Source organism: Anolis carolinensis, chromosome 2 (assembly GCF_035594765.1).
Source record: "Anolis carolinensis isolate JA03-04 chromosome 2, rAnoCar3.1.pri, whole genome shotgun sequence".
Classification (NCBI taxonomy): domain Eukaryota; kingdom Metazoa; phylum Chordata; class Lepidosauria; order Squamata; family Dactyloidae; genus Anolis; species Anolis carolinensis.
Window position 1 is genome coordinate 24,613,762 of NC_085842.1, and position 18,285 is coordinate 24,632,046.

At 41.5% G+C, this 18,285-nt stretch overlaps 2 protein-coding genes across 2 annotated transcripts; both read left to right on the forward strand.

Annotated features, from left to right (window-relative positions):
* Positions 1 to 507: 507 nt before the first annotated feature.
* On the forward strand, positions 508 to 9,780 carry LOC134295850 (zinc finger protein RFP-like). Its single transcript, XM_062969319.1, has 5 exons — positions 508 to 912; positions 1,628 to 1,723; positions 2,797 to 3,027; positions 6,656 to 6,678; positions 9,618 to 9,780. The coding sequence occupies exons 1-5, from the start codon at positions 508 to 510 to the stop codon at positions 9,778 to 9,780; spliced, it is 918 nt and encodes a 305-aa protein (XP_062825389.1).
* Positions 9,781 to 11,282: 1,502 nt separating this feature from the next.
* LOC134295851 (zinc-binding protein A33-like) lies at positions 11,283 to 13,370 on the forward strand. The gene is made up of 2 exons (XM_062969320.1): positions 11,283 to 11,311; positions 12,782 to 13,370. The coding sequence occupies exons 1-2, from the start codon at positions 11,283 to 11,285 to the stop codon at positions 13,368 to 13,370; spliced, it is 618 nt and encodes a 205-aa protein (XP_062825390.1).
* Positions 13,371 to 18,285: the final 4,915 nt, after the last annotated feature.

Consider the following 18,285-nt stretch of genomic DNA (forward strand, 5'->3'; position numbering starts at 1 on the left):
ACTCTACTATTCTATGATTCTATGATTCCAAACGGCTTCTTGCTCAGGACGCTGCATAACCGCTCCCAGCAACAGCTTCTTCAGCTCTCAACGAGCCATCAAGCTAAGCCAAATGCAAAGCTCAAAGCTTGCAAACTTAGTGCCTTGTTTTATGCAAAAGTTGATAACACACCCAATTACCTTGTGGCAGCTGTAACAGAAAAGGTTCTGATCCTCCCTGTTACTTAGAAAAAGCCTATTGTAAACCTCTAGTAGCAACAATTTAAAGATAAGCTTAAAACCTTAAAGCTAACCTTTAAATATATGGAATAAACAGCAAGAACTGGGAAGCCTTAGTCAGCAAGTGCTCAAACTGGAAGCCAGGTGTTACTAACAGTGCTGTGGACTTTGAAGAGGCCCAAATAGAGGATAAAGGTCTGGAGTCAGTTTCAGGACAGGAAACGCCCAGTTCATGAAAAGTGAAACTGGCTGAGCTGTTCTCTTACTCTTTCCTTCGAAGAAGTGGTCATGGCTGCTGCTCAGGATCTCTGCGCTGAACTGACTTGTCCCATTTGCCTGGACTATTTTGAGGACCCCGTCACCTTGGCCGAATGTGGGCACAATTTCTGCCGGACCTGCCTGACCCAATCCTGTGGAGAAGGGGGGGAAAAAGCTGCCTGTTCACAGTGCAGAATATGCTTTCAAATAGAGAACCTCATTACAAACCGACAGCTGAGGAACATGGTGGAGATTGCCAAGAAACTGCAGGAGGAGAGAGGGACAGGAGGGGATCGCCTCTGCGAGAAGCACCAGGAGCCCCTGAAGCTGTTTTGCAAAGAGGATGAAGTCCTCATCTGTGTGGTGTGTGACAGAGCCAAGGCACACAAGAACCACGAGGTCGTTCCTCTGGAAGAAGCTCCCCAGGACTACAAGGTCAGAAAGACGGCACTGCAAAGCCTCATGGCATTTCCAGGAATGCATCTACATCAGGCATGGACAAACTTTGGTCCTACAGGTGTTTTGGACTTCAACTCCCACAATTCCTAACAGCACGTAGACTGTTAGGAATTGTGGAAGTTGAAATCCAAAACACCTAGAGGGCCAAAGTTTGCCCATGCCTGATCTACATTGTGGATATAATGCATTTTGACCCCACCTGAATTGCCATGGCTCAATACTATGGAATGCTGGGAGCTGTCTTTTGGTGAGGCCCCAGCACTCTTTGGCAGAGAAATTTGAATACCCTGTAGAACTACAACTCTCACGATTCCATAGCATTCAAACATGAGAGTTCAAGTGGAGTCAAGCTGCATCAGTTAATTTCCTCTTGGCCATGCAAATCATTTTGGACTCCAGAATTGGTTCAAAGTACCACACTGTGGTGGCTTGCATGCTGCATATCAATATGTTGCTTAATTGTTCTATTGTTTTTAAATGCTATTTGGAAGTTTCCCTGTAATTGTTGATATGGGGGGTAGTGTATAAAAATTTCAATAAATAAATAGGTCCATCACTGTGCAAGGGGAAAGGGTCCCAGGCTATTCAACATATTAAAATCATATTTTTTACTGTGGTGGCCTAAAGGAGCCACTGGATTACTCTTGTTTTAGTTTAACCTACCGAACTGAAGTTTCTATTTTGTCCTTAGACAAAGATTGCAAGTTATCTGATGAGTCTGAAGAAATTGCAAGAGGAAATGTGTGCGTTTAAAACACAGACAGACGCAGAAAGCCAAATTCTGCTTGTAAGTAGTCTCAGGAACTGATACTATCCACTTCATCGCGTAACTGAAATTCCACTGAATTATATACTTAAAATCTGGTATTCTGTGGGTCCACTACATTCGTTTTGGTTAAAGTGCAGTTTTTGAGTCTTTGAAACATAGAGGGCAGCATTTTTCCAGCGTATCAGGAATAAGTGAGGAAATGGATTTTTCTCAAAACTCCGGATGTTTTGCCAAATTTCTAATAAAGTGGCCCTTGTTGCTCTCAGGTTAGGATCATCCAATTTGGTGGAGGAGTCAAAATAAATTATTTGGGCAATTTCCGCCATTTCCTTTTGCTCCCCAAGCAGGAAGGTTTGGTTGTAAGCTACCTCATAATGCTTCTGTTTAACCTCTTAGGGTACCTTTATTTCTTCCTTCCATGATTTTTTTGTGTTATGATTTGTCAGCCTGTGCTGCTGCCCTTCCAAATGATCCCCCCCCCACACACACACACACACACATCCCTCCTCTCTCTCACAAGCCGAGCCTCTGCTTCCGCTCCAAATGGGATTCCCCCCATCCCTTTTCTCTCTCCCTCCCTCTCTGCTCTTGGTAATTGTGGGTGTTGAAGTACCAAAAAGCATGGAGAGGCTAAATGTCTGCAGTGTGGAAACCTCTTCATTGAAAAATAGACAAGACAACTGAGTGCACTAAACAGTGTGATTATAAGGTAGGGAAAAACTCCATTTTATTATGAAATGGAGTTTGACTGAACTCTCTTCTTCTGAACACTTCTGAACACTTCCCAGTGTAATCTGATGAAGTGCTATGAATGCTAACCACAAGACACCACCCTATGCTCTGTAACAAGTGAAGGGTCATGTCCTGAACAAATGCAGGTGGCCCTGGGTTGCATTCCTGAGCTTTCTGGGGCTACATCCAAGAGACTCTTGCCAGGTGGGTGGTGGAACATGCACTCTTAATGGTGTAATGTGTTTTGGCTATCTCATTACTTAATAGTAGGCAGAACAATGAGTTTTTCCTAATTTTGTATCACATTAACTCAGAAACCTATAACCTCTTTATTTTACCTTTAAATCTATTTATTGCAGAAGCAAACAAAGGCAGGCAGAGAAAAGACTGTGGCTGCATTCAAACAGCTGCACCAGTTTTTGGAAGAACAAGAGAAGCTCCTGCTCTCTCAGATGGAAGAGGTGGAGAAGGAGATTGCAAGCAAAAGGGACGAGCATATGGCCAACCTGTCAGAGGAACTCTCTAGTCTTGAAAATATCATCAGGGAGATGGAGTTGAAGTGTCTTCAGCCAGCAAGTGAATTTCTGCAGGTAAAAGGAAAGGTGACTTAAAACTCTATGTGTCATTGATAGGTCTGTTAACTGAAACGGAACACAACAATGTATTGTGGACTGAATGACTCGTTCGATCTAACTGTGCAGTGCCATATTTGCAGGGGTGGTTTTTGTGGATTTGAATTTTTTTGGAATTTTGATTAAAATATTATAATTCCAAGGAAGTTGACCACAGAGTCATACTGGAGGACCTAAAGACTCCTAGAGAAATTTTTCTCCAGGAAAAAGGCCAATTTGTTATTTCCATGTGGGGTTTTTTCCACTTTCATGGGGATCGGTGTCCCTAGTTTCAGCAAATGTGTTATGCCTAACTATATTTAGTGCTGTTGGACTCTTTTTTTATGAGATGAGCTCCTGCAGGTGAGTTTGCCTCTAGGTCCTATTATCCTGAGGGGGCCTCCTTTGGATTTTTACTAGAACCCTCATGAAGTGCACCATAATAAAGCCGATGCAAAATAGCGAAGCAAGCCAATGCACATAGGTGAACACAAGGCTAGCCAAGAAATGTGTGATCAGGACTAGAAACAAACGTGCACACAAGCTATCATTATGAGTTGTCATAGTGTTCATTTTAGTTGTTGCCTTTGCACAGTTGGGTGTCAAAAGTCCTTCACCCTCTACTGGAAATCTCTTAGCTGTCTGCCTGTAGATCCTGTTATACTTTCTTCCCACTCATCATGTGGCCTAGTGGTTCTCAATCTATGGATCCCCAGATGTTTTTGGCCTTCAACTCCCAGAAATCCTAACAGCTGGTAAAGTGGCTGGGATTTCTGGGACTTGTAGGCCGACAACATCCGGGGACTCCAGCTTGGGAACCACTGCTGTAGCCTATGCAGGAAACAAAATTAAATTGACCTTTAGAAAGTGACAGTTGTAAACTGAAGTTACCACACCTTCAATCAACTGAGAATAGTGGGATATTACTAGGAAACAAACATATAGATGTTTGCATTGTATGTGTCTAGGGATTTCTTAGTTCATCAACCCTACAATTAATGTAGTTTCACACCACTTTGGGCACTTCAAGACAGTGCCAAAACATGGGATTACTATGTGGAATAAACAAACCCAGGACTTCAAAGCAGGTCCCCACACAGTTTCAAGGGCTTTCTTTTCCTGTTGTCCCCACAGATTTTCTGTGTCTCAGGATAAAATGGATTTTAAAAAATTCATTCAATTATATGCTGATACTCATACATGCACATGCGAATATCCTAATACAAATATGGAGAGATTCCTATGAGAAGTACATTGCAGAGGTCTCTGGCACGTATAATTACACAATCTAAGAGGTGTCAATGCTTTGACCGGGGATATTTCCATGATGTCTTAAATTTGCTTTTCTGGTGAAATAGCGTGTTGATGACAAGGTTGAGTTTTGTACATTTGGTGAGATGTAGGATGCCACTCGGGTTGCTGTTTCCAAACTCATCTTTTCCTATAGTCCCTGGCCACAGATCAAAATCTTGTACAACTCTTGCATTCAAATCACCCAGAAGGATGATTTTTGGTGCTTCCAGACAGCCCCAAAACATAGGATTGATATACAAGATAAACAAACCCAGGACGTAGAACAGGTCCCCACACAGACCTGCCAGTTCCAGCCTTTCTTCCCCCACCATCCTCACAGCTCTTCTGTGTCTCGGGATAAAATGGAGGGCAGACGGGAGACATTCACCAGAAGTTTTTTTTAAATCACTCAATTATGTGCTGATGCTTATATGCACACATGTGAATATCCTAATAAAACATGGAGAGATTCCTATGTGCTCATATAAGCATCAGCGCATAAAGGTGTGCATTTTTAAAAAATGCTACCGGACTTTCCTCTTTCCCCAATTGCTTATTCATGATCTATTTTATATTATAAAGTTTAAAATAAGTACTTTCAGAGACCTCTAATGGCTCTCCACTTCTCTCTTGAAACCAGCTGGAAATCAGTTATATCTCTGTGGGAGCCCAAACAGCTGATCAGTTGCTTCGGGATTTTTAAATTGGCAGGGGCCTCGGAATCAGTCTCCCAAGGGGTAAAGAGGGAAATCCCAAACTTTGCATGACTGCAGGGCCACACAGTCATGGGAAAATCCACATTTTTTTAAATCCAGAACCAGGATAAAGGAGAACCTTTTTTAATTGAGTTTTCCCTCCATTGCTATGGTTGAGTACGCATTTAGCACAAATGTCATCTGGCCATCCCCCTTTTAACCCATTCTCTCCCAAATTGTAGGTACTGTTTGGAAGCGCCTTTTGACTGCCATGGCTCAATGTTAATGGGATCCTGGGAGATATCGTTTGGTGAGGCACCAGCACTCTTTGGCAGAGAAGGTTCAAGACCTTGTGAAACTACAGCTGCCATAATTCCATAGCATTGAGGCATTGCAGTTCAAATGGGATCAAACTGCATTCATTTTGCGGTGAAGATGCACCCATAGACACTGAGTCAATATGATGTAGTTGTCTGGGTTCTCAACTATAATTCTGGGAAACCAGCATTCAAATTCCAGCTTGCCATTCCAACCTACTGAATGGCAAGTCACAGTCTAAAAATGGCCATAACAAAAACCATTCTGGACAAATCTTGACAAGAAAATCTCATGGTAGAGTCACCATATAGTCAGAAACAAAAACAAGAATAACAGGTGCTTTCCTAAATATCTTCTGGGGCAAACAAGGCTGCACATTAACAGCTAGGCAAATATGCTGCAAACCAAAATTAAAATCAGAGTGGGAATGAGTTGAACTTCTGGAATTGCAGTCTGGGGAAAAGGCAGGGTAAATCCATTAAACAAAGAAATAATGTATCTCCATTACAACAGAAACGTTGTAGTTTGGAAAGTACGGTATAAGTGAGAAACAGCATGACATGCAGTTATGTTGCTTCATCCACAATTATAAGTATATATATATCGCTTCTCTTTGAGAAACAGTAACTCTATTCTTTTTCAGCAAAACATTTTGCTGAAGAGGAATAGAGTTACTGTTTTGCATATTCCATAATAGGGCTCCTTTTCCCTTCATTGAAGTGTCTGTGTACGCATTTGCATTTGCCTTCCTACTACATTTAATATTGCATATATATTACCATCTGGTTTTACGAATGCATCTCTGATGAGGTAGTTTGACCAAGAACCAATCGAGAAACCTTTCTTGAGTGAAGAAAAAACAGTTTTATTACAGCTGGGGTCAAGAGTCAAGTATGCCTGATAAATTACTCCGCAGCTACAGACATTTTATACTGATTTTAAGTTTCGCTTTTCTTAGATAAGAAACACAGACATGATTGGAACATGGGCAGACCTTTCCTTATATGTGATTCAAAGAAATGTGAACACACGCGTACAGAAAACAGATATGTGACATGCCAATTATTCCAGACACATTGGTAAAACAACCCCCCCCCCCCCTTGCCAATAGCTCCTTTATCTCATCTCTTTCACTTTTTGTGTGTTTACAAGTGGAGGGCTCTTACCATATTCCAGTGACTGCAATTTTTCTTTGTGTTTCATTCCCCGGTGACAGCTATGCTTGAGCAGTAAATCACCATGTTTCATTAACACTGTAACCAAATCAACAACAGAATTTGTCTCTTTTTCTTTTTCTCTAGGATATTAAAAACACACTGCAGAGGTAAGCATATCCCACTTGTTTCTCTTCGTGGGTCACACTTGCGTCAAGTGACAGGCAGATAACAGACAAAAATGCAACAATATTCCCCTGGTGAAATGCTCAGGAGATTCTTCCTAATATTTAGGTGGAATTTCTTTTCCTGTAGTTTGACTCCATTGCTTTGGCTTTTCTTGTTTGTATGCTGATGGCACCCAAATATATTTCTCCATGCCTTCCTAAACAGCTTCAGCTAAGGATAGTGTGTCCTCTGAATGAATGCCTGGAGGAGGTAATGGGCTGGATGAGGAAAAGCAAATTGAAACTGAATTCAGACAAAACAGACGTGCCTGCCATCAAGGGTTCTAATCTGGGGATGGAGGTGTGCACTGCCGACCAGTTCTGGATGGGGTTACACTCCCCCGAAAGACAGTGTCCACAGCTTGGGAGGGATCCTGGATCCGTCTCTCCAAATGTCAACACAGGTAGATGTGACGTCAGGATTGCTTTGGCAGGTATGCCAGCTGTGCCCCTTCTAGATTTAGAGGACATGAAGATGGTAGTGCATGTGCTGCTAACCTCAAGGTTGAGCTCCTGCAATGCGCCTTTGGGCTACCTTTGTACCAAGTTCGGAAAGTCCCGTTGGTTCAAAATACGGCAGCCAGATTGGTTCATCCAGACATGAACATATCACACTAATAATAATAATAATAATAATAATAATAATAATAATAATAATAACAACAACAGGAAAAACTCAGCCGCTATCAGGACCTCAAGACTGAACTTCAAACACTCTGGCAGAAACCAATGCAGGTGGTCCCGGTGGTGATTGGCACATTGGGTGCCGTGCCAAAAGATCTCATAATAATAATAATAATAATAATAATAATAATAATAATAATAATAATAATAGTGCGGTTTTCTGGCATTGTATATTTCTGCCGCTTCTGTGACTGTTCATTTGTATTTTGATTCTGTCACCCACTTGTTGATGGATGTCCAGAATCAACAGCATTCACCGCGGTCCTGGGCAATGGTCGAGCCAGTATAGACTTTGTTTTGGTCTGCTTCTCCATAATGCTAATGGGTTAGGTGCTCTCAGTTCCACTCCTCAGCTGAGACCTCTCTGGCTTGGTTGGACCTGCCGGTAGTTACACTACCACTAGCACAGCTCTCAGCGTCCTCAGAGCAGTCAAGCCCCACCACCGCGGCAAACTTGTGGCAGACTCTGGCAGAATCCAATACAGGTGGTCCCTGTGGTAATCGGCATACTGGGTGCCGTGCCAAAAGATCTCAGCCAGCATTTGGAATCAATAGGCATTGACAAAATTACGATCTGCCAACTGCAAAAGGCCACCCTACTGGGATCTGCGCGCATCATCCGAAAATACATCACACAGGTCTAGACACTTAGGAAGTGTTCGACTTGTGATTTTGTGATACAAAATCCAGCATATCTATCTTGTTTGCTGTGTCAGATTATGTCGTTGTGTCAATAATAATAACAACAACAACAACAACAACAACAACTTCTTATATCCCACTACCATCTCCCTAAAGGGACTCAGTACAGCTTATTGATGGCACAAGGTGCCTAAAAACAAACATAAAAATGAACACAATATGAAATACAATAAAATAAAATACATGCATCAATTCAGACTCAATCAAGCTGCAATCCTCTAACCGTGATGGTAAATTTCTGGCACCATGGTCAGGCTGTAAACATTGAAATAAAGGAAATGCCAGCAGTAATGGAGAGAGGGCATGGGATAAAGTGCAGGATCTGTTATTACTACTTAGGACAACTAGGGGCTAAATATTCTCAAAGGCTTGATTGAAGAGCCACGTCTTCAAGTCCCTACGAAAAGAGGACAATGTGGGGGCCTGTCTAATCTCCCTGAGGAAGGAGTTCCAAAGTCGGGGGGCCACCTCTGAGACAGCCCTCTCCCTCGTCCCCACCAACAGTGCTTGTGTCAATGGCAGGACCGCAAGGAGGGCCTCCCCGGCAGACCTTAGAACCCGCGTCAGTTCATGGGGGAGGCGGTCACAAAGATAGGCAGGACCTATCCTAAGGTCACTCCACTGGCTGCCAATTAGTTTCCGGGGAAAGTACAAGGTGTTGGTTTTGACCTTTAAAGCCCAACATGGTTTGGGTCCAGGTTACCTACAGGATTGCCTTCTCCCTTATAACCTGCCCCAAACATTGAGGCCCTCTGGGATTGTCTGCTCCAGTCAGTCAGAACCGACTGGCAATTGTCACCAAGAGGATCTTTTCATCAGCCACCCCATGACTGTGGAACGACCTGCCGGTGGAGCTTCGACAGCTAAATAAGCTGTCGGAATTTAAGACACAAGTGAAGACTTGTCTCTTCTGGCAGGCCTACCTAGACAGTTTTAATGATGAATTTTAAACTTCAAATCTATGTCTAATTTTTGTTTTGTGTACTTTAATATGCATTGTATGTAAATGTTTTAACATATGTATTTTACAGAGTGTTTTAAAATGATTATTGTGTTTAGATTGTGTGCTTTAACAATGTTGTATCCTGCTTCCAGCCTTGAGGCGGGGGGGGGGGGGGGGTAGAATTATTATATAATTATTATTATCAAAATAATACCTAGCTCAAAAAGGTTGGTAGCTCATGTGGCCTCACATCAGGGCAATGATTTTGTTTCTAAGATAAAGCATCTTCTGTACTGCCATATACTCCCGTTCAAAACAGATAATCTGGATTTTATATGGTAGTGTAGAAGGGCCCTAAGAAGTTATGGTATATTGAATCATCATGCTCAAGATTTCCATAATTCTTGCACATGGTAGGTGACAGAGTGGAAGTAAGAAAATTCCAAACATAATGACATTACATAAAATAACAGGTTTCACTGGCCATTACTGGAAAGATAACAGGATATAGGTTAGCTGTTCAGAGAGGTGAGTTAATATACCTTCCTTTCAGATGTGAAGCAAGAAAGGAGTTCAGGAAACCTGACATTTATCCTCTTGAGCTGAAGTGGAAGATCTGGGACTATGGAGATATAGCTCTGTTTCTGGAAGGTGCCACGAAGCAAGTCAGAGGTAAAGAAAATGCCTCCAAGAATAAGGAACCTGTGAACATTTAAGTGTTTTTTAAAGAAATACTTTCATTTCTCTCTGAGGAGGGATCAGAACGGTAGCGTTGTGCCCATGTGTATTCTTATGTGGGAGTTTCGACTGCTCCCCTTCTTCTAGCTTTTCTCCTGTAGAAACACATGGGCAACCTCTGTGCCAATGCCTGATTTTCTGCTTCTAGTTTGATCCCCAGCTCTTACTGTCCTTGTTTCTTCTTTGTTTTTTCTTTGAGTGCTTAGAATGATCAAATATTTACTTCGATATCTCAGTGATATTACAACTCTTTTAAATGCTGTAGAAACTGGGTTGCTGTGAGTTTTTCGGGGTGCTGTAGTTTTTTGGGCTCTCACAGCAATTCAGTGATTCTGTCCATGAAAGTCTTCGACAACAGACTGTAGAAACTCTTTGACTACAGAAGGAGTTAGCTTTCTGGCTGGACTAATCAACACCGTTTGATGCTGATATATTTGAATAGTTGCAGCCTTTGTATTTCTCCAACGGTGTCTTATTTTGAAATCTTTTCATACAGAGTAGACAGCACATTGGAGTCTTAGGATTGCCTGCCCTCTATCTTACGGTGCTAGCTTAAGTAATGCTTTTCTTTTCAAAATCCAAGAGCAGCCATAGTTAGGAATGTTGAAAAAATTCACATTAAAATTCACATAAACAAATCTGCCTGCTTGCAAGGATAGAGCAGTTCTGAGATTTCAGCTAAAACATGTAGACAACCATTATGTTGTTATGTCTATGTACAGTAGAGTCTCACTTATCCAAGCTAAATGAGCCGGCAGAAGCTTGGATAAGTGAATATCTTGGGTTATAAAGAGGGATTAAGGAAAAGCCTATTAAACATCAAATTAGGTTATGATTTTACAAATTAAGCACAAAAACATCATGCTATACAACAAATTTAACAGAAAAAGTAGTAATGTTATGTTGTAATTACTGTATTTATGAATTTAGCACCAAAATATCACGATATATTGAAAACATACAACTACAAAAATGGCTTGGATAATCCAGAAACTTGGATAAGCGAGGCTCGGATAAGTGAGACTTTGCTGTAGTTATTTTGGATACAAAATTTGTAACACCTAACAATGCGGCTTACTACCTTTTTTTTCCTTTTCCTTCCACAGATGAGCCAACTTCTGGATTTACACTACAGAAAGGTAAAATTTCGAAACACAAATTCTCAAAAAGGAGGAGGGCTTCTCAGAGAGTTGCTTGTTGGTTTTTCACTAGAGGTCCCCAATTCTGCTTATGTTTCCATTTAGAGTACAGAAAACAAACCATTTCCATCAATGGAGGCATACTGGTGGGATTGCACTTTGACATAGCCAACACCCAAGGTTTCATGGATTCCCCGTATTTATTACTAAATGTACATGTCTTGTTTACCTGAAACTGTGCTACTTCAAGCTCCACCTGTTCTCCCCTCAGTGTGTCTTGCTCTCCTTTGCTCTTTGTCTGCTGCATTGGCATCTAGGGAATAGGGAATTGGGCAGGAACCATGCTGGTCACAGGTACAGAAGATGGGAGGTACCATACCACCTACCCATGACTGGCATGTCTCTGGCTCAAATTCCTCAGTTTCCTTGATTCCAAGACACACAAAGAGTGGGACCCTGCAAGGTGGAGATTAACTCTTTGTCTGGGTTCACAGATGACCAGGCACAAGCCACAGTTATAGGTAAGCATCCTGTTCTTCCCTCTCCTTCAACATCCACTAGTTGAAAAGCACATCTGCAGCCTGACAAAATCCCTAGAACAAAAAACACCAGGTTTTTGCATTTGTGTGGAACCCTGTCCTATTCCCCTGTATCATTGCAGAATTGCATCACAATTGAAGAAATGAGGGTTGAGATAGTGATGAAGCAGCTTTTCCCTCATGCATTTCTTGTATGTGCAAAGAGCACAAGCACCGCAGGCATGGAGGTAAAAGGGATAAATGAGGAATGCAGTTCCTATCTCTTACAAAAGCACTGGAGAACTATCTTACGGGCTCATGCCAAACCCACTATTATAGTTCCAAACATCTTTATTTATTCAAATATTTCTATCCCAAACTATTTTTTGAGATATGGCATCACGCATCCAACCATCTCAGGATACGATGCAAGCAATATTATAAAACTATAACTATTTTATACATCTTTTAGATTTAAGAACTAATTACATAAAATAATTTAGATTTATAGAATAATTTATGAACAATTGAACACTGGTTGAGATCCTGCATAGGACACATGGAAGCCTAAATATCCCAAAGGCATCACATTTCACTTGACGTTAGAAGCTAAGCAGGGCCATCAAGCCACCAATGAATCTCATGAGAAGGAACTGGAAAAACTACCTCTGCAGAGCAAGGGGTAAAGAGGGCCCTGCCCTTAGAAAGACAAAACTATCTGCTCCCACATTAAAGGATTCCTGTGGGAGGCTGGAAGAGCACCAGCCATTTGATGACAAACAGCTGGGTAATTGGGAGGATTGTGGGATCCTTAAACACTGTTCATGTTTCATTAACCTGTAGGCCGGAACATTAAATGTTAAAGGCATCTTGACTAGGGGCACTTCAATGAAATATCTCACAGTCAAATAGCTGACAAGCTAAGAATGAATGGGAGGAAGAAAAAGTCAGGAAAGGGGAAAACTGAACACGGTGTACAGCAAATTTATGGTGCCCGGCTGGATGGAGGAAAGTGATGCTTAATGAGTGAAACAGAAGTGCGCTCAAAGGGGAGTGCCAGTCTGGGCCCATCCACACCTCACAGTTATAGTGCTATGGTTCTGCTTTTACTGCTGTGGCAACATTCTGCAGAATTTTGGAATTTGCCTTTGAGATAGAGGTATTTTGAAGTATCAGTCGGAGAGCCTCCACAAACTGCATGTATGGTATAAGCAAGTCTGGGTCCCATTTGGGAGCAAATCAGGACATAAATCAAAGACAATTAACTGCAATGCATAAAAGTCCTATTGATTAGAGAATAAGACTAATAGATGAGTATAAAGTGCTTTAGTAATTCACCTAGCTGGTGATTCTCTTTTATCTTTTCCTCCTCTTCTCTTCCCATTCCCAACAGCAAATGTAACTCTGGATCCAGACACAGCTCATTGTTACCTTATCCTGTCTGAGGATCATAAAAGTGTAACATATGGAAACACATATCAAAACCTGCCAGACAATCCAAAGAGGTTCAAGAATAGTTTTTCTGTCCTGGGATGTGATGGATTTACATCAGGCAGATATTTCTGGGAAATCTGTGTGGGAGAAGAAGACCAGTGGATGGCAGGGGTTGCCAGAAAGTCTGTGGAGAGAAAGGGTGACTTTGTCAGGGGGCCTGAAGGGGGAATCTGGGCTATAGGGAAGTGGAACGGTGCATATAAAGTTGCTAACAGTCCTCATCACTTGACCTTGTCTCTGAACAGTGAGCTCAAAAGAATCCGAGTGTCTCTGAACTATGCTGGAGGTCAAGTGGCCTTTTGTGATGCTGATACAGGAGTCCATCTCTATTCATTCTCTGGGGCTTCATTCACAGGAGAGACACTCCTTCCTTTTTTTTATGTGTACGAAAAAGGCTGCGTGAGCATTTCTCCTTAATGTAGTCCACAAATCCTGCAATATTACGAAATGGATTAATGCTTTGGATTTATCTCCTGTAAAGGGCAGAAGGAGTGCTGTAGTGCAGTGGTTCCCAGACTCTGTTCTGTGGAATCCTAGGATGCTGCAAAAGCATAGTAGGGCCTCCACAAAAAATCTTAAAAATCAAGTTTAGAAAATATTTTAAAATAAAACTACAAGCAACTAACTATTTGATTCTAATGAAAAGGAAAGGAAAGCACAGATAATATCCAAAGAGTTGTCGAAGGCTTTCATGGCTGGGATCACAGGGTTGTTGTGTGTTTTCTGGGCAGTATGGCCATGTTCCAGAATCCACATCTATGGCAGGCATCCTCAGAGGTTGTGAGGTTTATATAGATGTGGGCAAAACGTCATGAGAGAATACTTCTAGAAAATGGACATACTGCCCAGAAAACACACAACAACCCAATATCCAAAGACCTTTTCAGCTGATGCTTGCACCAAAAACAAATTAGAAGTTCATTGAATGCTACCCTGCATTTACATATTCAACTGCCAAGCATAAAGCCTAATTTCAAAGTAGTATAAGTATAAAAATGAGACATTAGGTATATATCCAATATTTACTTGTACCAAAATGATTAGAGATCTTATTTTAAATGTTTCTACTCCATTTCTCATCTAAAATAAATAAATAAATAAATAGTCTGAACCCAGCACATTATACAAAACATAAGGCAATAGGAGTTGATGAAAAATGGAAGAACTTTGTAGATTTACTATGCTTATTTTAAAAATAGGGATGGAGTAGTGTTCCATGGGTGCGGGCACGTTCTCTGAATGGTTCCATGACTGAAAAAGTTTGGGAACCGCTGCTTCAGTGGTAAAATTATGGGTTCTTCATAGAAACATCAAGGGTTCCTTTTGTTCATATGTTGTAAGATGGTGAAAACCTACTGGTCTAATATTTATATGTTAATCCCTTCTCAAAAATAAGCTTAGATCTTATAATGGCACGAGAAATACTTTGCTGGACATTAGTCTAAAACACTGGAGGGTAAATATAGATTACTTTTTTGCTATTTATTTTTATTTATTTCCAATATTCCTATCCTGCCCTTCTCACCCGAAGGGACTCAGGGCGGTGTACAATTGGCAATAATTCGATGCCGACACATCATTAAAAACAAACAGTATATAAAATCTATTACAAACAGTTAAATACAATTTAAAATATAAAACATATGCTTAAAGTCCGCGATAGCAGCAGGAATAACATTGTTTGCTCAAACTTTGCTCAAACGTGGGAATGGAACAAGGCACTGACAATGGAGGAATGAATTGTTAAGTTTGCCGAGTTGGCCCAAATGGCCAAATTAACATGAGGGCTGAAGGGTAAAGCAACAGAATATTTTTTTGACAATTAGAAACTTTTCATAGTTTTTTTGAGTAATAACTTTAACAATTTAATTCATGGCTATGGGTATTGGTAATTTTAATAAGATTGTTTATCTACTTCTGTTTATCTATCTTACTATTATATATATATTTTCTTTTCATTGCAATTAGGATAGAGGGGTAAGAGCCCTATTGTGTGCTAGTTATTTTTCCCCCAGTGTCTCTTTATTACAATCAGAATGTACTACAATGCATACAATATTACAAATAATACATTACAATGTTATTACAATCAGAAGGTATACCATTGTTATTGAAAATTACATTGCTTATGTTAAAAATCAATTAAAGAAAGAAAGAAAACCTACATGGTATGCTGTTGAATTGTGTATGAAGCCTCTGAGAGAATGTGGTCATAGCCGTCAAATTCGTATACATGGAGTATCAGGCGTGCAATTTTCGCCTTTGTAATAACTTCTCTTGATTATCCGAGTTATTTGGAGTACTGTATCTCTTTTTATGAACCCATGAGATATCTACATGGTTTGGGTCCAGGCTACCTACAGTATCACATTCTCTTGTATTTATTTATTTATTTGTCATATTTATACCCCACCCTTCTCACCGCAAAAAGGACTCACAGCGGCTCACATATATATATCAGCAACAGTCCGATGCCATATAACATACATAAGCAAATAACTATACATAGAATCATAGAATCATAGAATAGTAGAGTTGGAAGAGACCTCATGGGCCATCCAGTCCAACCCCCTGCCAAGAAGCAGGAAATCGCATTCAAAGCACCCCCGACATATGGCCATCCAGCCTCTGCTTAAAAGCCTCCAAAGAAGGAGCCTCCACCACAGTCTGGGGGAGAGAGTTCCACTGCCGAACAGCTCTCACAGTGAGGAAGTTCTTCCTGATGTTCAGGTGGAATCTCCTTTCCTGTAGTTTGAAGCCATTGTTCCGTGTCCTAGTCTGCAGGGCAGCAGAAAACAAGCTTGCTCCCTCCTCCCCATGACTTCCCCTCCCATATTTATACATGGCTATCATGTCTCCTCTCAGCCTTCTCTTCTGCAGACTAAACATGCCCAGTTCTTTAAGCCGCTTCTCATAGGGCTTGTTCTCCAGACCTTTGATCATTTTAGTTGCCCTCCTCTGGGCATATTCCAGTTTGTCAACATCTCCCTTCAACTGCGGTGCCCAGGATTGGACGCAGTATTCCAGGTGTGGTCTGACCAAGGCAGAATAGAGGGGGAGCATGACTTCCCTGGATCTAGACGCTATTCCCCTATTGATGCAGGCCACAATCCCATTGGCTTTCTTAGCAGCAGCATCACATTGCTGGCTCATGTTTAACTTGTTGTCCACAAGGACTCCAAGATCTTTTTCACATGTACTGCAGTCTAGCCAGGTGTCCCCCATTCTGTATCTTAGCATTCCATTTTTTCTGCCGAAATGAAGTATCTTGCATTTGTCCCTGTTGAACTTCATTTTGTTAGTTTCGGCCCATCTCTCTAGTCTGTCAAGTTCGTTTTGAATTCTGCTCCTTTCTTCTGGAGTGTTGGCTATCCCTCCCAGTTTGGTGTCATCTGCAAACTTGATGATCGTGCCTTCTAACCCTTCGTCTAAGTCATTAATAAAGATGTTGAACAGAACCGGGCCCAGGACGGAGCCCTGCGGCACTCCACTTGTCACTTCTTTCCATGATGAAGACGACGCATTGGTGAGCACCCTTTGGGTTCGTTAGCTTAGCCAATTACAGATCCACCTAACCGTAGTTTTGTCTAGCCCACATTTTACTAGTTTGTTTGCCAGAAGGTCGTGGGGAACTTTGTCGAAGGCCTTACTGAAATCCAGGTAGGCTACATCCACGGCATTCCCTGTATCGACCCAACTCGTAACTCTATCGAAAAAAGAGATCCGATTAGTCTGGCATGACTTGTTTTTGGTAAATCCGTGTTGACTATTAGCAATGACCGCATTTGTTTCTAAGTGTTCGCAGACCACTTCCTTAATGATCTTTTCCAGAATCTTGCCTGGTAACGACGTGAGGCTGACCGGACAGTAATTGTTTGGGTCGTTCTTTTTTCCCTTCTTGAAGCTACAAGCTACATTAAAAGCTAACAGCTAAAAACATGTCAAACATTAAAATAAATTTTAAAACCACGCAATCCAATATCATAGTCCAAGATCATTCCAGTTAACATTGCACCATTCCATATTCACATTATTGTGCTGAAGATTTTTATTCAAAAGCTTGGTCCTACATCCACATCTTCAGTTTTTTTCCTGAAAGTCAGGAGGGAGGGGGCCAATCTGATTTCATTAGGGAGGGAGTTCCACAGGTGAAGGGCCACCACTGAGAAGGCCCTGTCTCCCATCCCAACCAGTTGCACCTGCGAAGAAAGCGAGACCAAGAGCAGGGCCTCCCCAGATGATCTTAACCTCCAAGATGGTTACAATCTCAGAAGTTAATCTGCCCCAGGGCTTGGAGAGCCCTATCTATTCCACCACCTTTTCAGATTTATTTAGTGGGAAGACAAGAAACAGACCTTTTTCATGGTTCATTCCCAGCCCTTGGAACTCCCTCCTCAGAGACGTAGATGGCCCTTGGAATCTCTTCCAGTTATGTGAGTCTATGATTCTATCTATGGCATGTGTCTCCATGTGTCACACTGCAGGATCCAAGTAGCAAAACGAAGACCACTCACAAGCAGAATACATGGAACTGGCTTTAATTGCTTTGACCTCTACAGCAAAAGAAAGACCCTACAAGCTGTTTCCCCAACCATCTCCTAGTTTTATATTCCCCCCCCCCCGCCCCTCTCTCTCCAGTTCTCAGACTTCCCACAAGAGCTAGTTGCGCCACAAGCTCTATAACAGGGGTCTCCACCGCCATCTGCTGGACTCAGAAAGTCAAGGTGAGATTTGTTTTGAGATTATTTTTATTATTTGGCACAAACAGTCTAATATACAATCAGAAAATATACATTCAAATATAATGACACGTGTCTAGATCTGTATTCAAATGACAACATGCACAAAATAAATATAACATTCTTTGCTGTTCACTCTAATTCAAAACATTTTCAAAGCAAAATCCACCAGCTACTTCTCCCCCTTCCCTATCTGATACAGGAGTCATGGAGAGAATTTATGATGTTCCCAGGACAACAGACATTGATTCATGACACAATGGGCAAATCAGAGGTCTTGAAGAATGGGAGAAGTAGGCACACATACTTTAAAAGCTAGGTCCAACGTGCACCCAAACTGCAAAGCAATGTTTTCAGGGGGAATATAACCATGTCTAACACAAACTGAATCTCTATGCCCTGATCTGCCTTCTAATTGACCAGGATCTAGACGCTAATTATCTCTGTCTTATCTGGATTGCATTTCTCATCCAATCCATTATTGGTGAGAAGCACCAATTTCTTCAAAACAACCTCCTTAGATTGAGGTGGGGAAAAGTAGTAACGCTAGGTGTCATCTAATATTGATGGCACTGCACCCCAAAACTCCGTAC